This window comes from Vigna unguiculata, chromosome 7, assembly GCF_037176805.1.
Source record: "Vigna unguiculata cultivar grain cowpea cultivar isolate G323 ecotype 2 chromosome 7, ASM3717680v1, whole genome shotgun sequence".
Classification (NCBI taxonomy): domain Eukaryota; kingdom Viridiplantae; phylum Streptophyta; class Magnoliopsida; order Fabales; family Fabaceae; genus Vigna; species Vigna unguiculata.
In genome coordinates, this window is record NC_140798.1 from 47161767 (window position 1) to 47189361 (window position 27595).

The window sequence follows — 27595 nt, forward strand, 5'->3', positions numbered from 1 at the left end:
CATTAATTGTAAAAAAGTTATCTCTTCTGATAACCCATTTATAACTTTATTTGTTTTGGGTTATTTTTTGACACTTAATTATAAGGTAAAAAAAAACATATTTATACCTTATTATTATTATTATTTTACAAACGATATGCAGAATCGTACCCAATTACAGTTTTTGTTACGTTGTTAGATTCTTAATTATTATTTAATCAAGAATTAAGGAAGTGATTAAGTGTATCTTTCAGAGAAAAGAAAGAAGAGAGTTAACGGTGGAAGGAATAGAAAGAAAAAGCGTAATTGGGAGCTGAAAGGAAGAGAAAGGGTGAGTCTGAAAATCAGAGAGAGGGGTTAAAAGGTAGCGTAAATGGTAATTAGGTGGAAATGAGATTTAAAAATGAGATTTAAAAAAGGGATAAAAGCGGGGAGAATCGAGTTCAATTGAATTGGAAAGTGCAGAATCAGATCTGGTGGCTGTCCCTCAGCGATGGCCAAAGCGTTGATATTCGTCTACATAGTCGTCGCGGCGGTGCTGCTCTTGTTTCTCTCCCATTCCCCCAGGACGTTCTCCGGCCACCGCCACCGCCGCCTCAAGCTCCGCTCCAACTACACCCTCGCACCGTCGCGCCACCACGCTGTGCCCTTCGACCCCTTGGTGGCTGAGCTGGAGCGCCACCGGGAGGACAAGGAGTGGGAGAAGCAGTTAATCCACCAGAAACACCCGGAGCTGGACCCAGACCCGGACTCGGCACCGGCCCACGAGTCCCAGCCCGAGTGGGAGGACTTCATGGACGCTGAGGATTACCTGAATGACGAAGACAAGTTTAATGTGACCAACAGGTTGATACTCTTGTTCCCCAAGATCGACGTGGACCCCGCCGATTGGTTCGTCACCGAGCACGAGTTGACTCAGTGGAACCTCTACCAGGCACAGCGCGAGGTCCTGCATCGCACCCAGAGGGAGATGGAGCTTCACGACAAGAATCATGATGGCTTTGTTTCCTTCTCCGAGTACGATCCTCCCAGTTGGGCTCAAAATGCAGGCCTGTCCCCTCTTCCAGCTTTTAGATCCGAGTAACACTACTATAATCGACTAATGTAGTTGCGTGCTATGGACTTGAACTTGAGATCGCCGTGCGTTTAGATAGCGATGATTATTTGATCATTGTGACTGTGTATTGAATGTTGTGTTTTTTAATTTTTGCCAGATAATGAGTCTTTCGGTTATGACATCGGTTGGTGGAAAGAAGAGCATTTTAATGCATCGGATGCTGACGGAGATGGTGTTCTAAACTTGACTGAATTCAACGAGTGAGGCCTATACTACTTCCTAGGAAGCTGTTTGTTTAAACCCATGATGATCCTTTCCTCTTTTCCTTATTTTTACTTTTTGGTTTTCCTAGCTTTCTGCACCCGGCGGACAGCAAAAACCCTAAGCTTCATCAGTGGTTGTGCAAGGAGGAAGTCAGGTAACTCAAATATCAGAAGAAGTCTATATGAAGGCTCAATATATCAGTATTGAAATTGCGGGGTTTTGAGTTATAGCTTAGGTGTAGAGAGAGAATAGAAACTTTGGGTGATATTTTCCTGTGTTGTGAATTCTTGATGTGTTAAGAGGGTGATGCAAAACATAAAACACGAATAATTATTTATACTAATACTAGATGGTAATCCTAACTAAATAAGGAAAGAAATCATGGGATGATAAAGAAACTTATAAACCAATCCTCTAAGATACACTAGATCATTCTAATGTACAATCAAGATAATATGTGCTGAATATTGTTATAATTGTCCTTGTCTACATGTAGCTCATTATGGTTTAAAAATCCTTTAAGGAAAAAGAAAATATGTAAATAGCGCTCTACCAAATGAAAAGGCAAATGAAGGATGCTTGAGATATTGGAGTGTTGCACTACCAAGGAAGGAATTCATCACCACATGGCTTATTAGTGGAATATGAAAAATCACCATCGATGAGGATAACAATAGGAGGCTCACATGAATCACAATCAATTTCTTACTAGTTTATTATTGTATGTCTCGTTGGAGAAAATAAGTCACTGGAATAAATGTCTGGAAAAACGAACACCATGACCCCATTGGTTGGAGACAAGGCGAGTGCAATCTGGATAGGAGACAGGTGGGGGCTAGATTGCTTTTGGGAGAAAACCTTAGTGTTATTGATAGTGTATAGTGGAAATGGTGGAAAGCCAAAATTTTGCTACATCATATAGCAAATAGTTTCAGGAAAAAAAGAAGCGAAAGTCATATAGCAGTTGAAATAAATCAATTAAAAGATTATAAAAAAAAAAGTTGCATGTGAATGAAAGGTTGCACAATAGTTGGTATAATATTGAATCAAAAGTCAATTGTTCATGGAAACATTAAAAAGAAGTTATATGTTAAAGATAAAATATTTGTTCATTTTACTTTGCCTGTTCCTCTTCCTCTTCCTCCGTATAATCATCATTCTCATTGTCAGATAGTGAGGCATATCCTTCTATTTCTTCTCCTTCTTAGTCCTCAAAATCTATACTAAGGTTGCAGCATCTTCAACTACTCTACTTTCCAGAGGTGATAGGAGGATGCAGGAGGAGATGAAAAACATTTATGGAGGAGTATAGAAGTCCTTCCTTGCATGAATAATGTTTCCGTAACATGTATAGGAGAGGTTTAAGACTTTCTATGTGAGTGGGACATTATTGGTACTGGGAAAAAAGCCACGGGTAGTCCCATATCTAAACTATGATCCCACTTCTCAGTCTCAAAACCATCACAGCTGCGTTAGCATGATTTTTTAGGGAAGTTGCACCACAGTGCAATAGCGGATTGTAGGATTTTTGCAATGCTATTGTTAGCATCACTATAATGGCTATTTAACAACAGTACAGAAGTTGAAGCCAAATTGCATCTAGGTCAAAAATTGGCAGGGCTAGACTACATCTAAGGCAAAAGGCAGGATGTGTCTGGAACTTGATACCTTCCAACTTTCTCCATTTCAAGGCTATGCTAGCTATGTAAATTGAAAACGAGTCAAACAGTAACCAAAAACTATAAGGCCAAAATAACATTAAAAAGGTGGTGAACAAGGTGAAAAAGGGCTAGACATAATAAGAGAAGGTGATAAACAACAACATTCCAATTAGAGACCTAAATTGATGCCTCCAAATATAGGTTCAAACTCCAAATATCACAGATCTAAAAGAGAACAGTGAGACAAGCACGGCACATGAATAATTGACAAGAAAGTCTTTTTGGATGCAGCACCATGCGAATAGATGATAGCTGTCTGTGGGGATGACCTAAGTGTAGGCAATCAGCATTTGGAAGTGTATGCTGCTTTGAATGTTATTGGTGGTTTGGTTAGTAACTGCCAATCTGGAGATGACTCTCGGGAAGGTTACCAGACTTTACAGATGGTGTATAGGTACTGAAGGAGGAAGCTGGTGGAGTAGAGAATTTGAATATTTTTCTTGCGTATAAGTGAAATGTAACGTGATGCAAAGTGTAAATCACCAACCCTTTATTTTTACTAATCATTACAAAAAAAAACGAGATAATAAAGAGATACAGAAAGCAATCCTAGGAGATAATAAGAAAAGAGTAATAGTATGCATTTATTGACAATGTGAATGATTTTTTCGCTTTCAACAATTAGAAATTGTCATGTATTGTATTTTGGCTGACTTTTATTATAACTAATGTTATTCTAAACATAATTTCTAATAGTTTGGCTATATAAAAACCTTTTGTACTCTATCAGTGGACAGAAATTAATCGTATAAGAAAATATAGAAACTAATTAGTTAAGATAATATAATCAAGATACTATTGAATATCTTTTTCTTATATTGTGACAATCAGTTTTTTCATACTATGTGATTTCTGTTTGTAATACTGCATATCATAGATTTATTTATTTAATCATTAAGTATTTAACAGTTAAGATAATTTGATGAAAGAAAATTATTAATATAACTGTATATTTATTCTTATAATAATTGCATTTGACATAAGAATGACCAAGATGTAACGATAGTAGATAACTATAAGCTATTTCAGTCTTAAGCGGCCACACATGGGGACTGATAAACACGGCATAGAGTTAAACAAGGACCTCAAGTCTTTCATTCCTTCAAAATTTTCCATAGGGAAACATTCCTAAAGGGGAAAGATTTATGAACCCAAATGAGAGAATTCCCAGTCTCTTGTCAAACGACAGGGAAACTGAGACCAGAGATTGAAAATTGTATTCTAGCACCTATCCAATACCAAAATCAAAATGAAAGAATTGATTTTGGTTTTGGATCTTTTGCTTTTGATTTTTTGGTCAAAGCAGACTAAGAATCTATCACATATGTCTTAGATGGACTGAATATTTTGATGAATTGCTTGAATGATAAAAACCAGCAGGATTTAGATTTATACACATTCCAGAGAAGTAAATAGAATTCTCTAATTTATACATGGACACTTGTTCTTTTTAACCATAAATTTTTGCATGTATGGGTATCGTATGCTGCTTTCTACCTATGAAGGGTGAGACTGACAGTGTTTAGTCTTTAGATAATTTTCTTTTCTTTTTCTTTTTCTAATATATTGGATTATACACATATATCTCCACTATGTACATGCTTTCTGTTGACAGACGATATTTTATGGTATTCTGGTATAAAACAATATCTTTTTGATACATATCTTAGTTGTGTTATCTACGTATGTATCCTTTATTGTTCGTGTCTCTAGGCTTTTGATTGTATAAGTTGTCTTTGGACTTTCAATAACTTCATCTTAACCTTAAACAAGTAAATTTGGATTTTGTGTACCTGATAAAAAGGAATATGATATGTGATTTATCCAACAGATTTTGGTATAAAATGTTGATGATGATTATGGGAATTGGTTAAACTTTTTAGTTGGGTATTTTATATTCACGTGTTTGGATGCAAGAGATACTAATAATATCTGGGATCTTATGTGTAACATGTATCTTAAATGACAATGAAATCATGTGCCTGGATACCAAATACCAGTGTCCTTAACATATTGGGGAATCCTAGATGCCTACATGAAGCTAATGGTGCTTGAAATAACCCCTAAACTGTTTTGTAGTCTTGATGGAAAACTTTACTTTAGCAGCATAACTGGTGGAGATGGGGGATATACGTGTCTTTAGATTCAGAAATAGGCAGTGTAGACCTTTTCTTACCATTAGTATTCTTGACTCTGGTCTTTCTTAGCCTTCCTTTTGTTCGCAAACCATCCACAGCTTAATATATCCCCAATTACTCCCAAAGCTATCGTCTCCACAAAATTGTAACTAATTCATTCCTGACTGGATTTCTTATGGTCACCCAAGTCTGTGCAACCTATTAAGATTGATGTTGAATATTTAAATTCTTTTAGCTCATGGCTTGCTAGTGATTGATGTATGATTGGTTTGTTATTGTTGGAAATGAATTTTTCCTTGCTTGACATTTGCCTCCTCAAGCGAAGTTGCAACATTTGTGTAGTATTTTTCGTTGACTATTGTGCCATATGTTAGAAACGGGGAAAATGTTCGTAGTTATTTTTATTGTCTGGAGTGAATGAACTCTTCAGTTTATATGCAATAAGCTTATTTATATGATTGTCTTGGCTTACTATTGTTTAATTTACCCATTTGTTTTTTTTACAGGGAAAGAGATACAGACAGAGATGGAAAGGTCAACTTTAAAGAATTTTTCCATGGGTTGTTTGATTTGGTGAGAAACTATGATGAAGAAAGTCATAATGACTCGAATCATTCTGATAATTCGATGGATGCTCCAGCCAGAGTGTTATTTGGTCAGCTTGATAAGGATGGTGACGGGTATTCACCTTTCTATTACAATCATTAGTCTACTTTCTTTGAATCGTTATAATAGTCCCCTAATTGTATACTATCTTTTTATTTTGGGTTATCATCTCAATCTTTGCAGATACTTGTCAGATGCTGAACTACTGCCCATAATTGGGAAACTCCATCCATCTGAGCATTATTATGCAAAGCAACAAGCCGATTACATCATTTCACAGGTACTCTATTTTACTTTACAATAATTACAGTCTTGTTGTTGGCTAAGGTGCTGATTCTTTCTTTTAATGTCATCCGATCATGCAAAAGACTATTTATTCAATTGATATTGGCTTAATATGGATGACATACTAATAGGAACTGAGATATTATAGGGTGTCCAAGTCCCATATTGGGTAGTATGGGATGCTTGGTGGAGTATCTAAGTGTTTGATTATTCTTGTCCATAGCTGGCTTTAGAAGGTTGGTTCCTCTAGTGCTTGTTGTGTACCTATCAATCGGTATCAGAGTTAATTTCAAGAGAGGTTCTGTTGAGTAGTACTCAAGTATTTGTTTCTCCCCTCTCAATACCCCTTTTTTGAAGATGGATTCCCCCATTAGTTTGAGTACTTATCGCATACATTCATTTTTATGAGTAAATGGTTTTGTTAAGTAGTACTCAAGTGTTTGTTCTTCCCCTCTTAATACCCCTTTTTGAAGATGGATTCCCCCATTTGTTTGGGTACTTATCACATACATTCCTGTTTATGAGTAAATGTCTTTTTGCTTTGATAGAAACCCAAATATTAGATTATAAAAAATTAGAGGGTATCTTGAGGTCTCTAAGTCCCACATTGAGGAGGAGGGAGGAGTATTTAAGCATTTGATTTTCCTCTCTTAACATCTAGCTTTTAGAGGCAGGTTCCGGAAGTGTTTATCAATTGTTATCATAGTTGGTTGTAGAGTGAACCAGTTCTCAGGGGCGGTGCTGTGACAATGACTTGGGACGAGGTTTTTAAGCCTCACATCCAGCAGTATGGAATGCTTAGTGGGGTATTTAATATGATTTTTCACTTTTAAAGGCTGGGTTTTCCACTTGTTTTGATGTTTATCATAAATTTGATCAATTTTCTGTACCTTGAGGGTTCTATCTTTGATTGATCAATAATGTCTTTGACTGTAACCACCTTATATGGTATTTATTGGTGATAGCATAATGACTTGGCCTCTTAATCACTGAAGATTCCTTCTTTTTTGAAAAATGTTAGCTCGTAACTGATAATTGTACTTTCTGTTTGATCTCTTTAAAATCTAAATCATTCATTAATGAGTTCCCATTCTTTCTGGATGAGAATAATTGAAATTTGTTTTGTCTGCTTGTATTCAATATTATTATTATAGCTTCTTGGAGAACTTCTTTATCAAGTAAATCAATTTTGTTATCCATTTTTCCTCTCCAATTTCCAGTTTTAGTTGTTGAAAATGCACATTTTTGTTTTTGCTCATGGTCATCAAATAATGTCTCAATTTTGATATACTAACTACTTAGATCACTACAGCCAGATTTATCTCCACTCCATGCTGCTAAGAAAACTTGTTTTAGTAGATATGCAGAGTTTTAAGATAAGGGAAAGAACACTTTTAACACTTTTGTGGGAAAGCTGGGGGGCCTTATCTGCTATTTAGCAATGTGAAGAAATATATGCTAATTTAATAACCTTGCCCCCCCTTTTATAATATTTTAAGAGGGAGAAAGGGGATGGTTTTCTTTTCCTTGTTGGGAGAATTGAGATGCATTGCATACCTTGTATTTACCACTCTGCATTCTGAATATTATATGTAAATCATTCTTTGTGCTTTTTTCCTTTTGCGGAGTTACATCTGTGGAGCACGATTTACATGACAGATCATTCAACTAGATGCTACTATTGGATTAAATTTTCTTAACGATGACTTCAATATGCACTTCTTCACCTGTTGTGTTACATCTCATTAAACATTGTAATAATGTTATGGAAAGCAGTTAATACTGACAGAGATAGCTCAATACTCACTCCCAACACCTGTTGCATAACATCATACATTTATTTCATCAGTGACCATTATATGAAGTCCTGAAATAATGTTATGACAGGCAGATGAAGACAAGGATGGCCGTCTTACTTTGACTGAGATGATAGAAAACCCATATGTATTTTATAGTGCTATTTTCAACGATGATGAAGATGATGATGGTGATTACCACGATGAGTTCCGATAAATTAATGTTAGGTAAAGGCAGCTCCTTACTCCCCCTTTTAATTTTACTAATTTTCCCAGTTTATTTTTACCAACATTTTGTGAATATTTTCTCTACAATGTTTTATGATCGTCTAATGTAGGATACGCAGAAAAGTTTGGCATAATTCTAGTGGCAAGGAATCAGTATTTGAAGACAATGACATAACAGAATTTTGATGTTTCAGGCCCTATGAGGTCCTTAGTCTCTATCCTGGTGGGCTTTTTGTGCAATGGCAACATTTATTGCTTCTTTCCATTCATATTATCTGCGAGTTCTTATTTGCTTATGGGATCCACCGTGACTTGTCGTTGAGTCACACTGGGATCAGTTAGAGGATGATAGGATCTAAACTTCATTGTAAAATTTGTAGAATAATATACAAATTTTCAAATCACTAGTTCGGCTATCATTAAGTAGAACATATCAATTCTCAATGGGCAATATACATGTACCACTGTTAGAATATTTTTGGACTGAAGTAGCAGTAATATAATGTTTACCAAAACGTTAATGATAAAATCAACAATTTCGGATTTTTGAAATAAAATATTAGGTTAACAGAGTAAAACTCCCTTTCACTGTAATCAATTTGGTCTCACAAGTCTTCATTAGTTTGACATCTCAAAGTATAGGGTTTGAATGGCATTTTCTGTAAATTATGAAAGTGAATGGTCAAGAGTTTCAAGTTTCAAGGATTGGATAAGTTAATTATTGCTTTTATTGTGCCTTCTTTTTAAAATAGAGAAAAGAAATATTTAAAAGTAAACATTTATAACAAATTTCATAACATATGCGAAAGTTTTTCTAATCAAAATCTTGAAACAAGTAGGTTTCATATTCTTTAATAAAATTTTTAAAAATGACATGGAAAAAATTGAACCAGGAAAAGCAAAAATATACAAGCTTAGAATTTGAAAGACAACCTTTATTATAAACTAAATATCCTTAAGTAGAATGAGGGTACTGCGGCTGGTGTCTGGAACTTGACCCAACAGGTGGGGTGATTCTGCTTGATGATTGACTGAAGTAGCTAGTGCAATTTCTCATGCTCAATATTTTTTCCTTGATCTATTTACTTTTAATTTTTAAAAAATAACATCACTCAAACTAGAAATTGACGATAAAAAACCAGTAAGTTAGTGTTGGAAATAAGTAAAAATCAACTCAAATTCAACGGGAACATTAGATACACACATAAGCAATAACATCACCACATTGCTAGCAAACAATAATTTTAACTAGAATAAACCCAAAATATAGTTTATGTGACAGTCCTAAATCTTAGTTTTTTTTTGTCTGGTTTGGAGTTAATAATGTTATAATGGAGGGAAATGCAAATATTAGAGAAGATTAACGTAGTATGTTTGAGCTAATTTGAAGGGAATAATGAGGAAAGAAAGGTTGGTTCAATTGCAAATGCTTTCTGCACGCTCAACTGAAGATTTGTCACAGTTTTCCTGAGACATTGTGACTATTTTTCACTCTCAACATATATGAACAATCTCTGTTTCTTTTCTTTTTCTCACTCACTTTCTTTCACACCATCCAACCAAAACATAAATCTACTACTTGAGTTACAATTACGAATGCGTGCCTCTCAGAAGCAGATAGCAGCAATTGTCAACTTCAGAATTAACATTAGCATTAAACCTGCTATGATGTGTCAGAATTAAAAACCACACACGCAGGTCTAAATAATTCTATTTGACAATAAACAAGTCATGCAAAGATAACAGGTGCACCATGATGTCGATGCTACGTAACCAAAGACTAAATACCCTTTATTATATATCTATGCTTCTGGTTACTTCATCAACAAACAGTTCTACTATAGTTTTTCCTTTCTCTTAGTAAGCTAAACCTTTTGAGGTTCCATGGAAGAAACCAATTATTATGCAAGCAACAGAAGCATGATGAGAAGTGATTGGATTTGGAAAAATGTGAAGAGTGTTGGTGAGAGAGTGAGAAAATCCACAGGTTTGGCATGGAGAACAGCAGTGAAAGTAGGGAAAGAGGATCCAAGAAGGGTGGTCCACTCTTTGAAAGTGGGTTTTGCTTTGACACTGGTTTCTTTGCTGTATCTGATAAAGCCTTTGTTCGAAGGGATTGGACAAAATGCCATGTCAGCTGTTCTCACTGTGGTTGTGGTCATGGAATTCACAGTAGGTAATACCTACTTACCTACTTCTATTCTCAGTCACTCACATTATCGTGTTTTTTTTTACATGCTTTTTGTACAGAAAATTTTGAGCTTCAACTAGTATCAACGGAAAAATTGGTTGTCATGTTATAATATTGTATCTGTTTATTGAATGTTTTTGTGGTTTTGCTGTACTACGATGCAGGAGCAACATTAGGCAAAGGACTAAATAGAGGGTTGGGGACTCTTCTGGCAGGATCATTGGCATTTCTTGTGGAGTATGTTGCAGACATCCCTGGTCGGATTTTTCAAGCTGTTTTCATTGGTTCTGCAGTTTTTATTTTGGGTAAGTATCATCACTTATAACGTTAATGAATCTTTGCTTTGAAATTTTTACTTGAGATTGCATATAAACTTTTAATTGCAGATAAAATGAAACCACATCATTTGAATTGTTTTATTGGCAGGAGCTGTAACTACTTATGTGAGGTTCATCCCCCATATCAAGAAGAACTATGACTATGGTGTTATGATATTTCTCTTGACTTTCAATTTGATAACTGTATCAAGTTACAGAGTTGATAATGTCTGGGCAATTGCAAAAGATCGTATAGCCACCATTGCCATTGGTGGTGGCCTCTGCCTTGTATTGAGCCTTTTGCTTTTCCCAAATTGGTCAGGGGAAGACCTCCACAACTCCACCATAGCAAAGCTCGAAGGTCTAGCCAACTCTGTTCAAGGTACTCTGTTCTATGTTAAACAAAAACACTCACGAAGTGTTTTACTATTTTGTTGGAAATCTTATAAAAACTAAAGATAAGAAGATTTCATAATATATAAATTGGTGCAAATCTCACCTTACAAGTCGATTTTGTGAAGTTAAATTAGATTTAAAGTTCAATTCTTATCATAATATCAGAATCATGAATTAAAGTCTATTGTAACGAGATTTGTTATCGGTTGGACCTGTTATGTTAGGTTTTGTGAAATTAATTTAAAATTAAAGTCAACTTCTTAACAAAAGGTTACTACATCTTGTTTAGTTCTATCTATTGTGTTAGTCAATATAATATATATATATATATATATATATATATATATATATATATATATATATATATATATCATTGATGGTCCAAATAATCATGCAGCTTGTGTTGTGAGATACTTTAATGATTCTGAAAATCAAGAAACTCAAGATGATGCTTCTGATGATCTGATTTACAAAGGTTATAAGGCTGTCTTAGATTCTAAATCCAAAGATGAAACACTGGTAACTCTTGTGACCTTTTTTCTGACAGTGAAGTTGAACATTTCCAAAGTTAGTGTTTTTTGTGATAGATATCATAAGAGTGTGAAATTAAACAGGCACTGCAAGCAAGTTGGGAGCCAAGATGGTCAAATTATTGGCACAGAATTCCGTGGCGGCAATATAAAGTAGTGGGGGTTACTCTTCTCCATTTTAGTTACACTATTGTTGCACTACATGGGTGTCTGCTGTCTGAAATTCAGGTACTATATCTTAATCAAATACTTCACAAAACAAAAATTACTCTTACAACAGATAATACTCACAGGTACCAAAAGAGACTATTGTAGCTACATTTTATGATTTTCTAGATGTAACAAATGACATAATGATCCAGAAACTACTATATGGTCTAAAATCATAGTCTTAACCAACTTATGCAGTGTGTAATTATATTTTTCAGTTTGTGAAAAAGATTTAATAACATGCCTTAATCTTTGCATGAATTAAGACCCCAGGATCAATTAGAGCTCTATACAAAGACTCTTGCATCAGACTTGCAGAAGAAGTGTCTAAAGCACTTAGGGAGTTAGCTAATAGCATAAGAAATAAGCGTCAATTTTCCCCTCAAGCACTCTCTGACAGTATCAATGAAGCTCTACAAAATCTGAATGATGAGTTGAAATCCCAGCCACAACTATTTCTAGGCTCAAAGAATTTTGGTGGAACCACACATGCTGAAGAGGAGACTAGAGTCTCAGTCTCAAGTTTTAGGAGTGATTGTTCTCCCAAGTTTGAGTACAAATCCAGAGAACTTTCTGGTGAAATGTCAGTGGAGGGACACAAGAAGGTTTTAAAGCCACTGATGAGTAAGATTGTGATGACAAGCCTTGAGTTTTCAGAAGCATTGCCTTTTGCAGCTTTCACTTCTATGCTTGTGGAGATGGTGGCAAAGTTGGATCATGTTATTGATGCAGTTGATGACTTGGCCAAATTGTCACGCTTTAGAGAGTTCAGAGATAAAGATGAGATTGTTGTGAGTTGTGAAAAACCAAAGATAGTTCACAATGACTTGCCCTCTTATGCATTTGATTAACTAGGGAGTATTAATATTCTGCCTTAGAATTTTATGTTTATTATCCCACAAGCATAGTTAAACGTTTTGAGTAGGTGTGTGTTTATTAATAAGGCATATGTGGGGAGAGCAGTAATGTAGTTTTAAGTGTTGTGATAGAAAACATGTAATGAAGAAATGAACAACTCTGTTAGCAGATGTTTTAATTGCAAGATAAGAAAGATAACAGTGTGTCTGTTAAGAAATAATTGTTGAAATCACCCCATATATCTTCAATTAATAATTCATGTGTGATTTTAACAAGTAACACTTTCTTTTATTATAATAGTTTTTTTATGAATAGGTTGGTCCATCTCTAATTATGTTCAAGAGTTAGGATGTTTGTTGGTTATCAAAGTAACAAAATATTACTTCACATTTAAAATTAGAAGTAAGAAAATTAAGAATTTAGATACAATATCTTCAAACACAGATTACAAATGACAAGGAAAACTATGTGTAAAATTAGAGAAATGTTTTTCTTTAAGTGAAAAAAAATTACAATCTTTGATTAACTATTAAATATAAAGAAAGAAAAATCAGATACTCCCTTGTAAGTGAAGAAGAATACACATACCTCTGGGAATGAGAGAGGTATTTAGAAAACTTTCATATATTTTCTTTCATAAGGATGTAAAAAATGATAAAATGAGTTGTATTCGTACACAAAGGTTTGAGTTTAAACATTAATATCATTGCAAAACTTTTCATCATCCAATCAATTTATAGATTTAGCATATAAGTAGGGGAAGATTTTACCACCTAACTTTTCAACAAAGATGTCTTTACTATTTTATGATGATCATTCAAACCTTGTGTATCCAGCATGACATTTTTCAATCAACTAGGGCTAGAGTTTGATTGAGGTATAAAGAAAGTAACAGGGAATTCAACAAAGAAACTCCATGACATCATAATTTTTATTAGAAAGAAAAGCTAAATAAGATGAATTCTTATTCAGTTAAAACCCTTGAATGTCACACTAGCATGCCTATTAAGCTACAATCCAATAAATATACAACCAAAGTGGAGAACCAGGACAAGGTCCCATATCGTATAGATAAGATAATAATCCTTCTAAAGAATTATAGTTTGCACGAGTCTAAAGAAGGAACCATCACTAGTGATCTTTTTCATATTCATTGGAATTAAGAAATCTATTTGTTAGATTTTTGGAAAATAAAATGGTTCCATATTCTATTCACAGCAGTAACAGAATGAAATTAATTTAACATTTGGCAAAGTTCATGATCATACGAAGTGAATCATGAATTGACCCAAAAGTTAAATATCATATGCTAACACTGTATACCAGATCATGTTCTATGACTCTTTCACAGATATCCTCTTTGACATTAAGGTTTACAAAAAAACAGATATCATGGATATTAAATCATGCACGAAATGAGTCACCAACATGTGAACAAAGGCAGGGAAATTTTCATTATTGATCCTTTGCTTTCTTACGTGCCAGGAATCGCTCTTTTGCTGCAGCCAAAGCATCCAGACTTCTTTTGTGATGATCGGGTTTTGGTTCAGAAGCTGATGGCTGTTCGTCTGAACTCCTTGCTTCCACAGAAGAAGCCTCAGGATTTGGTTTCGTGTCCAATGGAGTAGAAGCCCCACCCTGTTCCCCAATTTTTTCTGTAGGAGACTCCACTACTGAACTTGGATTGTCCAATGAATGCTGCACTTCATCTGACCCATTACGTTGTTCATGGTCATGTGGTGCGTGGCCCTCTCCCTCATGGCTCTCTGCAACTCTACTCTCAGCCTCCTTCTCACGTTTCCTTGCTTGGGCATCTTTTGCTCCATATGCAACATTTTTGTCAAGGTTCGAATAAAAATCAAGCAAAAAATCCTTCTTCTTGGTAACCTATACAAATATTAAAATACAAAAAATGTCAATAATAAGAACAGAGAGATAAAAATAAGACCATAAAAATCAATGCCAGTTTAATTAAAAAAATACATATATATGCACTAAAGTGAGGGAGAAAAGAAAGGAAACACTAGAATATTTTAAATCCATTACGAATCTAGATTGACAATAGAGATATGAAAAAGTATGGTAAAAAACAATTAGAAATTTAAAAGACAGGAACTTACATCTTCTCTTTCTTCTTGAAGTTCACGCAAACGCTCTAATTCCATTTGTCTCTCTCGTTCGGCAAGCTTCTTTCTATATGCTTCTGTGACAAATTTGTCTTTGTCAGCATAGATATGGTCGTCTTTGCTTCTCTCTTTGGCAATCTTTTTCTCATAAACAATCTCACGATACTGCTCTCGCTCTTTTGCCTTTTTAATCAGATTTTCGATATATTTTGGCTACATCACAAAGATTACAGGTTGATGATAAGTACCGAAATCATTTAGCAAATAACCCAAAATGAACACATTTCAATACTAGCTCTCACAAAAGTAAAACAAGACAGAAATTTAAACAAAAAATTAAAAAGAAATACTCACATAGCCTATTCGAAACCCAGTAACCCATTTCACTATTCTAACAAGGCCTTGACAATAAAACTTCCTAACCTTGGGAATGAGGTGTTGTGTTCATACATGTCAAACACCAATTCCCAGATTGACACTAACACCTTTATACGTCGAATTTTCAAAAATATTAAATCTTAAAATCTTACAATCTTAATTTTATATAAAGTTACTTCAACACATCAGGAAAATATGTTCCTATGCTACCCGATGATCTAATTATCTATCATCTGTACATAAGCCTCCTAACATCTTGGATTTTTCTCAGACATTGCATCGTCCACTATGTCCTAGGTCCTATGTAATACGAACTACACTGCCGAGACAACAAAAGGGTACAATAAAGATGATTTGGCAATCTTTTTTTATAAACAAAGATTACATATGATATATTCAAGACAATCAACAGAATAGCAAAATGATTTCAATGGTATCTTAGCACAAAGCCAATTCTAGAAATTTAAATAAATGAAAGGAAATTTTAATCCAAAAACAAAAAAAGAGAAAGATGCATATCTTCATTCTGCTAATTATTACGTAAATGCAAGTTGCCAGAGATTCTCAGTTGCTGACTGTACGATTCTAGATAGTCATGAACATAACAAAGTGGCTGTTTAACTGTAAGAGAAGATTACTGGAACAGCAAGCAAACCTTTCTCTCTTCACGATCTTGTGTCAATGGGCGAGTTTCCTTCGCTTTCATTTTGTCATAGACTCCATCATAATCAAATACGGATGGATCTTCCTCCAAGGCTTTCTTTTGCTGCTCCTCAACCTAAGAAAATGAAATTAAGATTAAGATAATAATAGAAAGAAACACAAAGATAAACACTGAACGCAAATTATGAAACACCAAGAAAACTATAACGGAAAGATGAACTTACTTCCTTGAGACGTTTATTCTTGCTAGCCTGAAGAGCAATTTCCCTCTCAACGTCATTTTCATCATCGTCATTAAATCCAAAAGGGGTGGCAAGGGAGGGCCTTGGTGCCGGTTTCTTTGCCTTAGGTGGCCTAAGGTTCAAACCATACTTGCTCATTTCACTCTCCAAACCCTAGAATCGTTTTCACTACACAAAAACACCGAATCTTCGTGTTTCTAGGTCACGATTTACGCAGAACGCACCTGGGTAACAATTTCGTGCTTCGCTGCTTCTCTCTTGCAATTTTCTGTTGTTTTGGGTCCTCCTTTCGCACCAACAGATCCGTGTTCATCTCACTTCTTTCTCTTGTCAGTTTCATATGTCGCACTACAAATGACTGGGTTGGGCCTTATCATGGTGGGTTCACTTTAAAGTCCAACAACTTTTTTTTTTTTCACGTAAAATAACACAGAAAAATTAATTCCCATTTTCTCATCTATATTATTCTTTTATTTCTTCTTTCTATTGTTAATTTTATTTTATAATACATTAAAAAATATAAAAAATTATTTAAAAATAATATGATAAACTAATAATACTACAATAAATGTGTAATTAATATACAACTTAATATATTACACGTTTTTCAAGATAATATTGATTATTATGTTACTCGTGGATATTTTAATATACTTTTTATATGAAATAAACATTTACTAGTTTTATTTGTTTAAGAAATTTTCTTTAAGAAAAAAAAATTATAGAAAATTATATCAAACTCATAATAAAATTATATTGTACACGTAAACAAAAAATATCTATTATAAAAAAAATTATAATTTTCTTCACGAAATTCATTCCACAAGTTCATATACTAAGAAAATAGCAAACATTTCATCATGTTAACTTATTTTGAAGAATTTAATATTTATTTTATTTTATTCACCTTATCAAATTTTCTTGTAATTTGAATTAATTTATCATTCTCTTCAATATTTAGATGGATATTTTGCTTTTTCTCAATCAACCTCTTCAACAAAATCAACCTGTATAAAGAGTATCACTTAAGATAAAAAAAAAAAAAAATCAGAGTGAGTTACAGTGGCAACTAACAAAATCAATATTAAGAGATGACTTAGATTAGGCTCCTAAGAAACAATAAAAGGTAAAGACAAAATAATAAATCAAATATAATTTTGTCAGACAATCGCCTGAAGTGTAATTTCTTACGATAATTTTTGTCCATGGAACAAATTTTCACTATTTATAATTATTTTGTCCTGATAATGGTTCCCTTCTATAATTACCTTTACTTTTTCTTTCCTTTGTCTTCACCGTATTCTATTTTCTATGGAGAAAATCTAACTTTATCGGCATTACTTGTGAGCATTTCTAAATAAGAGACGTGTTATACCAAAACTTTGCAACATACATTCTTTTTCAACTATGATTTCTGTAGTAGAACAAATTGTAACCTGAGATTTCCCAAATTAAGAAAACATCGAGCCTGTAACCAGTCACCATACAAAATGTTTAATTTAAACCTTGCTTTAGTCAAAGACAAGTAGGTTTGCTTTACTTTTGATAAGTGAGACAGAACATGACTAAAACCAACAATCTATTTTATTATATTCTACAAGAAAAGACAACTAAAACTAATTAAAAATACTGATATTACTCCATTAAAATAGTCACATGTATACATAGGAACACACCTGTTCCTGGAACTAAAAAAGCACATATCAGCTGTGAGTCAAATTTCTAAATTAACAATTAACACCAAGAATGTTGTGTCATGTGTACGGTCAACGCTAGTCCACACAGTTGTATTTTACAAATGAATAATAAATCCATCTAAGACATATAATTAGGGAAAGTTTTTAACAAGTATTTAAAAAATATATATTAAATCCTTGCTAATTCTAGTACACATCTAACTGTATTTTTCTATATACAAAAAAAAAAATAGTTAATAATGGTTATGAACCCCGTAACATTTTTCTGGTATAAAAGTGGGTTGTTGGAATTTAATTGTGATACCAGCTTTTGGTCACCAAAACAATAACAATCCACTGCTGTGAGGTTTGGTTTTCTCCACTGAACATTGACATTAAGTACCTACGAATGCAGGCAACATAATTATATTTCTCCGCAGTGGATTGCACCAATAAAACGGCTGCAACTGTCTGAATCCAACATATAATTTCCATCATTAAGAGGGAAACGTTTTTCCCTCTATCATTGTTACATGTTCCTTGTCACTTTGTGAGAGCTTTTAAGCAAAGCATAACATACCCTTGATCGTAACTGATACGTTAACGATCTTTCTGCCCAGAAATCAGAGCTGGTGAAGAGTTTGAAGGTTTCTATGGCTGAAACCGATGTTAGGAGTAACAGATTCTCTAGGCAAATAGGGTATGTTCATTGCTTTGCTGATAAGGTGAAAAGGTTTCCTGGTTTGGCCAGAAGAGAAACATGGAAGGTTGGGAAAGATGATCCGAGAAGGGTGGTTCATGCTTTCAAAGTTGGCATAGCTTTAACAATAGTTTCTTTGCTGTATCTGATGGAGCCATTGTTCAAAGGGATAGGGCAAAATGCTATGTGGGCTGTCATGACAGTGGTTGTGGTCATGGAGTTTACTGTAGGTAAGGTTATCTCAGTGACATTGTTTTGTCTCTGAATCTCAGCAAGGTCAGTGAATAGGTATTGAAGGATCCTTTTGGTTTTTCTCTGATTGCAGGGGCAACATTATCCAAAGGACTGAATAGAGGATTGGGGACTCTGCTAGCAGCATCATTGGCATTTCTCACTGAATATATTGCAGATGCCCCTGGTCAGATTTTTCGAGCGGTTTTCATTGCCGTTGCAGTTTTCATTATAGGTAACCATTTACTATTATCTCATGAAAGAAACTTTTTGAAAGGCTTTTGGAGAACTACCTACAAAAATATAGATTCTGTAGCTTCTCTGAAATCTGGTGAATTAATTTTGCTGTTGCCATGTATTTCTTGAAAATTTTAGAGAAACTCAATTGATTTGTAAAGCTAGACACAATCATACAAAGTACAAAACACTTAGTCACATGATAAAAAACCCCTTAAGTTATCGTTCAAGTTCTTGGCCTATGTTTGTCATTTTCAGTATCTATAAAGCAAATAACTTGTAATCTGGTTTTCTGTCTTGTGTCTGGAGTTACCAAATATGCTTTTGGAGTCATCGTTTCGCTTTTGGTTGGCAGGAACAATGACCAGTTACGTGAGGTTTATCCCCTATATCAAGAAGAATTATGACTATGGTGTTCTGATCTTTCTCCTCACCTTTAATCTGATAACTGTATCAAGCTATCGCATTGATGATGTTTGGGGCATTGCACAAGATCGTATTTTCACCATTGCCATAGGTTGTGCCATATGTCTTGTGATGAGCATATTGGTGTTTCCAAACTGGTCAGGGGAAGACCTGCACAACAACACCATATCAAGGCTTGAAGGCTTGGCCAACTCCATACAAGGTAATTTCAATGAACACATACACACTGAAAGTTTGTGCAGAACAAACAACTGTTGAAGATTATCACTCATGGCTAAAACAATCACGCAGTCTGTGTCAGGGAATACTTTAATGATTCTGAAGAATCGGCATGTCAAGATGATTCATCTGAGGATCCTATTTACAAAGGTTACAAGACTGTTTTGGATTCCAAAACAACCGATGATACACTGGTAATTCAGTGCCTCTTTCCTCCTATGTGAAACAAAACATGTCCGAAATTATTAGTGATTTGTGATTGAAGTTCATGTGTTGATTGTTGTGTGGAAAACAGGCATTACAAGCAAGCTGGGAACCAAGATACTTAAGATATTGCCACAGAATCCCATGGCATCAATATGCAAAAGTTGGAGCTGCACTTCGCTATTTCAGTTACACTGTTGTTGCACTACATGGATGTCTGCAATCTGAAATTCAGGTACTGATCAAATCATCTAGAAAAAAACAAAAAACAAACACTTAAGAAAGCGAGTTTGTCTATTGACTAAACTTTCAATCCAAAAGATAAATGTAAATCAAAAGCATATTACTCCCTCAGAAATTTCTGATGTGATGCTTGTTACCATAATCTTATTATTTATCTATTAACACTTACTTCATCAGACACCAAAATCAATTCGTGCACTCTACAAAGACTCTTGCATCAGACTTGGAGAGGAAGTTTCGAAAGTATTAAGGGAACTTGCCAAGAGCATAAGGAACAATCGTAAGTTCTGCCCTGAAATACTCTCCAACAACCTCAAAGAAGCATTACAAAACCTCAACAGTGCCTTGAAATCACAACCACAACTTATACTAGGCTCGAGGAATAGTCGAGCCACAAACACCCCAGTTCAAGCAGTTCAACACCATGACCAAAAGCTTGAAGAAGACACCAGAACCTCATTACCGGGTATTAAGAATACTGGTTCTTCTTCTCGGCTTGGGTGTAGATCCAGAGAGCAGTCTCGGGAGCTTACAAAGAAGGTTTTAAGGACACAACTGAGTAAGGTTGCCATAGTAAGCCTTGAGTTCTCAGAAGCATTACCCTTTGCAGCTTTCACTTCTTTGCTTGTGGAGATGGTGGCCAAACTCGATCGCGTCATGGATGAAGTTGAAGATTTGGGCAGAATGGCACAATTTAGTGAGTACGAAGATGATGGAAACGATCATAAGATTGTTGTGACTTGTGAGAATCAGAGTGCCGTTGCTTCTGCTGGATCAGAGTAGTTAGAAGAATTCAGAGGAAGTGCTTTGGCACATTCTTCATCTCAACTATTATGCATGCATGCATGCAAGCATACGACGTTCGTGTGTGTAGAGAAACAAATTGCTCGTCCTTTTTGGTGTAGAAGGTGTACCTAAAATGCTTCCACAATAATGTACCCTTATGGGCAAAGTGAAGTCCTTTTTGATATAGCTAGCATCATCATTTAGTTTACAACAAAATATTTTTGATACAATTTTATTATGAGTCATAATCTATAACTATATATAAAGGGGATTCCCTCTTTTGTGTCCACATTTCATAATTCCAACTTTACCCTTTATAATTTAATTATTTATTAAATTTTTAAAAATTAACGGTTATTTTTATAAGTTTTTATAAAATTATTTACTTATCTCTTTTTTCTTTTTTTCTCTTACTATTCATCAATAGTTATTTTTCTCTTATTTTCTTCGTACATTTTATTTTATTTTTTATAAATATACTTTTATTTTGTTTATTAAATTAATAACATTACAATATCATCAATTCTTAATATAATTCAAAAAATGCGTACACACAGGCGCGATAGCGCCTGTGTTTACACTAGTATTTTGAACGAGAACTTATTATTATGATGATGTAATAATATACATTCCAGTGATAATATCATTTTTATATTCTATCATATATGAAAAATAAGTTATTAAAATATATCTTCCTTTTATTAATAAATTATGCAGGAGGGCAATAATGTAGTTTTTGAGTATTTTCATTTAAAATATGTACTAAAATAAATGAACAACTCTGCTAACACGTATTTTAGATTGCAAGATAACAATGTCTATATTACGGAATCATTGCTGAAACCACCCTCGTTTTTTCTTCAGTTAATAATTCACACGACATTTTAATATGTGACAGTTTTATTATAGTAATTTTTTCTTTTTATGAATTTGTTGGTTTCATCTGATTATCCATTTTGGTTACAAAAATAATATAATATTAATTTCATTTTTAAAATTAGAATTTACAAATCAAAATGTTCGACAAACTTTCAAGTCATTGATACCAAGGCCCATATCGAATAAATGAGAAAACAACTTTTATAACTATTATAACTGATTACGTTTTCTCTGGACCTTTTCAATCACCTTCTCTATCTAAGGATCTATTTGCTCATTTGACTAGTTTCTCAGATATGTCTCACCTTTTTCTACTTAGCAAAATCAGAGTGAAGTTGTTTTAATTAATACCTACTTAAATAGTTCAATTGTTTAATTTACATGTTACTAAATCGATCTTCATAATTAATTAGATAACAAAATTGTTGATGAACGTTTAAGATGACTAATTTTCTGTCAGTCCATTAACCCAATAAGCATGATTCCTTCAAAAAAAAAATACTAGTTTTATGTTGACTTCACCTTTTGAACCAGCCTTGCTAGCCACTGTGAATAATACTAATTACACTGATTTTTTTTATCATACATAATCATTAGTACTGTTCATAGGATTTGTTTTGATCTGGAATTATTCATATGATTATTATGTTTCAAAGCATATTAAATACATACTATTCGTTGCCAGTCAACTCAGTAATAAAGACCTGATTCCAAAATTTAGTAAGGTTTTCAATTCTTTGCATACGTCAGTGCATGTTTCATTAACAAAAAAAAAATGAAACATTTTCAATGCTTCTGTTGTTTTAAGATGCTTAGAAGAAAATATTATTAAAACAAATTAAGTTCCATTACTTATTAACATTAGCCATTTAAAAGACTTTAAAGTATAAGATTTAGAAAAACTCACTCGAGACCCTTTTCACATCAGTAGCATATTATGTAACAGTGGCATAAAATTTCAGTGACTAGTAATAGCAGACAATAGAAAAGTGGATACCACAGTTGGAAAATTGTCTCTTTCTTGATTTTGTTAGGAATACGTCTCTTTCCATCAGACTTCCCAAGCAAATTTGATATCTGAAACAAACAAAAACTATCAGAGTTTGATTTCAATACGTAACTGGGAAAAAAAAAAAGTAGATGGAATAAAAGACGAGATATCCAAAGAAGAAAGATAAGAGGAATTGGAATCAGCTCCTTGACTTGGTCCAAGATAGGATAAGACGAATGTTATTGTTATTATAAGGTTCCATGTTGCACTGCAACTCCACTGCAACTGAAAATAAGCAACAATGGGAGAGGTTAAAGTGCTTGGGTTTTGGTCTAGCCCTTTCGTTCATAGGGTGATATGGGCTCTGAAGTTGAAGGGCATTAGTTATGAGTACATAGAGGTTGACAGACACAACAAAGGTGACCTACTTCTGCAATCAAATCCAGTTTACAAGAAAGTCCCAGTGCTTATTCATGGAGGCAGAGCCATTGCAGAGTCTACGATCATCCTTCAATACATCGAAGACACATGGCCCCATAACCCATTGCTGCCAAAAGACAACCATCAGAAGGCCTTGGCTCGCTTTTGGATTAAATTTGGAGAAGATTCGGTATTCTTATTTCATTTCTATTACTGTATGTACACAACTTTCTTTCGGTAATATTCTCAAACAGATGGTGTGCTTTTGATTCTCTAGATCGCCTCAATCACTGATCTGTTTCTCCGACCCTGTAAAGATGAACAAGAAAGAGCAAGTGCATGGAAAAGGGCACAAGAAACTGTGACAGTAATCGAAGAGCAAGGTCTAGGGGACGAGAAATTCTTCGGAGGCAACAACATTGGAATGGTGGACATAGCATATGGATGTCTGAGCCATTGGTTGGAAGGGTTGGAGGAAATTGCTGGGAGGAAATTAATTGAACCCAACAAATTTCCTCGGTTGCATGCGTGGACTCAAAACTTCAAACAAGTTCCTGTCATCAGAGAAAACCTTCCAGATTATGGAAAATTGTTGATACATCTTCAATGGCGCATGCAGCAATAACTTCAAGAACAGTAGAATAAACAACTCAGAAGAGTTGTGGTTACAGTATCATCGTGTGTTCAAACTTGAGAAATTTCAATGAATAATTGAAATAGAATGAAATATAATTTAATTTTCTTTATTTATGGTATGAGAGAATATGTTTTCTTTCTCTGTTAAAAAAAAAAAGTTAAATAATGCGTTTATGTGTTACTTTTTTTTTGTTTATTTAGATTTTGTAATATTTTTATCTTCCAAAAAGTTTTCAAACATCATGTTTCATTCTATTCAGCACAAGAAATTAATCGATCCTATAATTAATGCAAATGTGTATAATTATTTATAGGACTGTTTTTAGTCTATGAAGTTTGATCTAAAATTGGAATTTGTCCCTAGTTGAAATTTTGATAAATTTTAGTTCATAAACTTTAAGAATGAATAAATATAGTTCTTTTAACACAATTTTGTTAATTATTTTTTTTAGGTTTTGAACGCATTTTTTAGTAAATATTGAGTCGAGAATGTGTCAAACGACATAAACAACTCCAATATTAACATGAAACACATTTCACATGTTAAAAAAATCAACGTAATTGGGTTAAAATGATTATATTCATTCATTTTTAAAATTTATAAATCAAAATTTATTAAAATTTCGATCAAAAACAAATTCTAATCTTTGGTCAAAGTTCATGAAGTAAAAACATACTTAACCCTTATTTATAAAATACCATAGAGGGAATAATAAGAAACACAACAACCTAAATAAATAATTCATGTATTTGTTTATACAGGTGCATTTTTTCATAAATCCTATATCTTAAATCTTAAATCCTAAGTTTTAAATCTAAGTTATTAACTACAACTAAATTTTAACATAATTCAATTCTGAATAAAAAAAATATAGATCAAAAGTTTGATTAAATACCCTTTTGTGAATTTCCACCTCTCATATCCTCCTTGAAAGCATGAAAACTTCATTTCGTATATTTCAGAAATCTTGTTCCAAAAATCTTATTGTGATTTTTTCTTTTTTCTTTTTTTAAATCACAATCTATAAATCATGTTTTGAAAATTATGGAAAGTTTGTTTTGAAAACTTTTTAGATTTGACAATGTGGAAGTAACTTTTACAAGATAAAATAGTCATTTTAAAAGTTGGTAGGTACATGAAGAAATTTGTGGTGCAGGAAGAAAAAGATAAAGTGGTACCCAGGAAACTGTAAAACTGAGTGTGTGGGTATTTGTGAGTGTCTGAGATGTGGGCTAGACGGTGGACAGAATTGGACTTTTCCCTCCATCTCCAAACATTTATCTTTTTTCACGTCCAAAATTTTTTAAAATTTTTATTTGACTCTCAATTAAAAATAATTACTTTTTTTTCTGTTTTACTTGAATTTTTATTTTGACTCTCAATTAAAAATAATTACTCTTTTTTCTCTTTAACGGATTTACTTTCAAGTATTTTTTTGGTAGATGTGAATATCAAGTATCTTATTTTATTTTATTATATAAATGTCGATATTCAGTATTTTTTAAATTCTCTTTCGTTATAAATGTCTAATATCTGATATTATGATTTTTTTTAAATGTATAAATATTTAAATTTGATATTTAATTTTATTCCATAGATGTCAAAATTTAAAATTTTTTATTAATTGTCGATATCCGATATATATATATATATATATATATATATATATATATATATATATATATATTCATCTTGTTATTTTATCTTTCAATTCATATTTTTTCTTATTTACTTTGTTTTTACTGTTAACTTTTCAAAAATTTACTTTTTAATTAATTTAATGTATTTCACGATATTTCTGATATCATTCATATTAATTATAATTAAAGATTCATTAATTTTAATTATGCATATTTTATTTTTTAAAATTATTTGAAATAATTTATTTATATATATATATATATATATATATATATATATATATATATATATATATATATATATATATAATGTGTATAACGAGGCAAGTAAGCGAGAATCTTATTCTCTATTAATTTTGAGACTTTTTTATATTGATTATACGATCTGATCTAGAGTTTCAATAATGGAATAAATATCAGTCTTCCAAAATGTAAATTATTCAAGTCAGTAATCAGAATAAAATAATAAAAAATTAGACAAAAATAAAAATTATCCATTCGTAATATTCAAAATTAGATAATAAAAATACAAAATTTAAAAACTAAATAATATTATTTATATTTAGATATAAGAAAACGTCTACTTATGATTTATAAAATAGGCCTTCCACTATCAATAACAAACAGACTTACAAAGCCATAAACTTTAAGAATTATATATGGTATTTTCATCACAAACACATTCGATTATAATATAAGGTGGAAGATATTATTCTCCACATATATATATATATATATATATATATATATATATATATATATATATATATATATATATATATATATATATATCCAACTATAACTTCTATTTTTTTTTCTTTAAATATGTATTAAAATGTAGATTATTTTACACTAAGGGTCTGTTCGTTTTCATAGATTTATTGCGCGGATGAAATTAGATGAGTGGATTTGCAATTATGGTAGCCGTTCGTTTTGAATGATTTGTGAGAAAGTAAGTACGAGAATTTACGAAATTTACATCTCACTAAAATGAAGAGATTTACTAGACTCAATAGAACTTTTACTTTAATATCCCAAGTGCAAATTCACCTAACACTAACATCGTGATCAATTCACGTGCTAAACCAAATTCACGTAAACCAGTTGTTCTCTCTCTATATAATAATAATAATAATAATAATAATAAATAATGTTAAATAATATAATAAATAAATATATAATAAATAATAACGTCATTAAATATAACAATAAATAATAATTTTAAATAATAGTAATTATTATAAAAATAATAATTTAATATAATTTATTTTTATTAAAATTTATTAAATATTAGTTTTTAAATTTAATATTTTTAACTAATCCAAAAATTATTTCATATATTTTTATCATCAAGTGTATTTTAGTAATTTTCAAACTTTATTCATTATAAATTTTTGTTTTATTTATTACATCACTCAAATCACTCACTAACTCTTACAAAATTCATTTCCAAATCAATTTACTTTACCCTCTAAATCTACTTAAAAAAACATACATATTTATTCACTCAAATTCTCACAAATCCATTTTCACACTCTCCTCCAAATCCATCTTATCAAGTGAACACACCCTAAGTATTGATAGAATGGGATCAAGCAAACATCTCTCATCTTTATTTATGAAATTATAATAGTATTTTAACCCAAATTAAACCCCTTTACTAATTTTGAGAATTTTTTGCATGTAAATAATACAAAATTCTGACATCTATCATAATATAATCAATTTCATATAAGATAATTTTATATATACGTGGATTTAATTATTTTATTATTAAGTTTATTTGACGTTTTAAACGAGTTTAACTAACATTGAGACAAAAATATATCAATCGGTATAAACAACTCAAATATTATGATGAAACATCGAATAAGCTTAACAAAATTTGATCAAAATAATTAAATTCACATATTTATAAAGTTGAAAGACTAAATTAAATAATTTTTTAAAAAATAAATAAATAATTTTAATTTTCATTAAAAATTAAATGACAAAAAACATATTTAACCTTGAATCATCCATTAGTTACACTCTCAATCTCCAAACTATTAGTTTATTTTGATAAACAAAATATAGGCTAATTTAGTTGAGAATTTTTTCAAAGTAATATAATTTTTGTAAAAGATTTCATTTTTATGGTTCTCTGCATAAAAATTATATTTTTAATATATGTCAGTAATTATGGATTTAATAATATTTTACAAAAAAATTTCACGTAAATTAGTATAAAATTACGTGTTTTCACGTTAGATAGCCGAACTTTGTATTATTTATATATCAAAACTATTTGTATATGTAAAAAGATTTAATTTTTTTAAAAA

At 32.4% G+C, this 27595-nt stretch overlaps 5 protein-coding genes and 1 long non-coding RNA gene across 6 annotated transcripts; 4 read left to right on the plus strand and 2 right to left on the minus strand.

Moving 5' to 3' along the window:
• Nucleotides 1–255: 255 nt before the first annotated feature.
• Nucleotides 256–8478, plus strand: LOC114191928 (Calcium-binding EF hand family protein). The gene is made up of 7 exons (XM_028081382.2): nt 256–1028; nt 1194–1296; nt 1389–1454; nt 5666–5839; nt 5949–6045; nt 7938–8074; nt 8185–8478. Exons 1-6 carry the CDS (start codon nt 473–475, stop codon nt 8061–8063), a joined length of 1122 nt encoding a protein of 373 aa, XP_027937183.1. The 5' UTR covers nt 256–472; the 3' UTR covers nt 8064–8074; nt 8185–8478.
• A 138-nt stretch (nt 8479–8616) lies between these two features.
• On the plus strand, nt 8617–13510 carry LOC114191929 (aluminum-activated malate transporter 12-like). Its single transcript, XM_085676147.1, has 6 exons — nt 8617–10250; nt 10430–10570; nt 10692–10964; nt 11376–11497; nt 11593–11736; nt 11985–13510. The coding sequence occupies exons 1-6, from the start codon at nt 9959–9961 to the stop codon at nt 12567–12569; spliced, it is 1557 nt and encodes a 518-aa protein (XP_085532273.1). The 5' UTR covers nt 8617–9958; the 3' UTR covers nt 12570–13510.
• Nucleotides 13511–13756: 246 nt separating this feature from the next.
• Nucleotides 13757–16311, minus strand: LOC114189594 (uncharacterized). Its single transcript, XM_028078204.2, has 4 exons — nt 15968–16311; nt 15736–15858; nt 14697–14915; nt 13757–14463 (listed from the first exon to the last, which is right to left on the minus strand). The coding sequence occupies exons 1-4, from the start codon at nt 16121–16123 to the stop codon at nt 14032–14034; spliced, it is 930 nt and encodes a 309-aa protein (XP_027934005.2). The 5' UTR covers nt 16124–16311; the 3' UTR covers nt 13757–14031.
• A 1946-nt stretch (nt 16312–18257) lies between these two features.
• On the plus strand, nt 18258–20704 carry LOC114189640 (aluminum-activated malate transporter 12-like). The gene is made up of 6 exons (XM_028078264.2): nt 18258–18591; nt 18687–18827; nt 19185–19457; nt 19547–19668; nt 19770–19913; nt 20099–20704. The coding sequence occupies exons 1-6, from the start codon at nt 18315–18317 to the stop codon at nt 20702–20704; spliced, it is 1563 nt and encodes a 520-aa protein (XP_027934065.2). The 5' UTR covers nt 18258–18314.
• Nucleotides 19268–22705, minus strand: LOC146884911 (uncharacterized). The gene is made up of 4 exons (XR_014996738.1): nt 22584–22705; nt 20091–20835; nt 19481–19929; nt 19268–19405 (listed from the first exon to the last, which is right to left on the minus strand). It is a non-coding gene; the product is annotated as an uncharacterized LOC146884911 (long non-coding RNA).
• A 30-nt stretch (nt 22706–22735) lies between these two features.
• On the plus strand, nt 22736–23743 carry LOC114189641 (putative glutathione S-transferase). The gene is made up of 2 exons (XM_028078265.2): nt 22736–23187; nt 23275–23743. Exons 1-2 carry the CDS (start codon nt 22879–22881, stop codon nt 23620–23622), a joined length of 657 nt encoding a protein of 218 aa, XP_027934066.1. The 5' UTR covers nt 22736–22878; the 3' UTR covers nt 23623–23743.
• The last annotated feature ends 3852 nt before the right edge of the window (nt 23744–27595 follow it).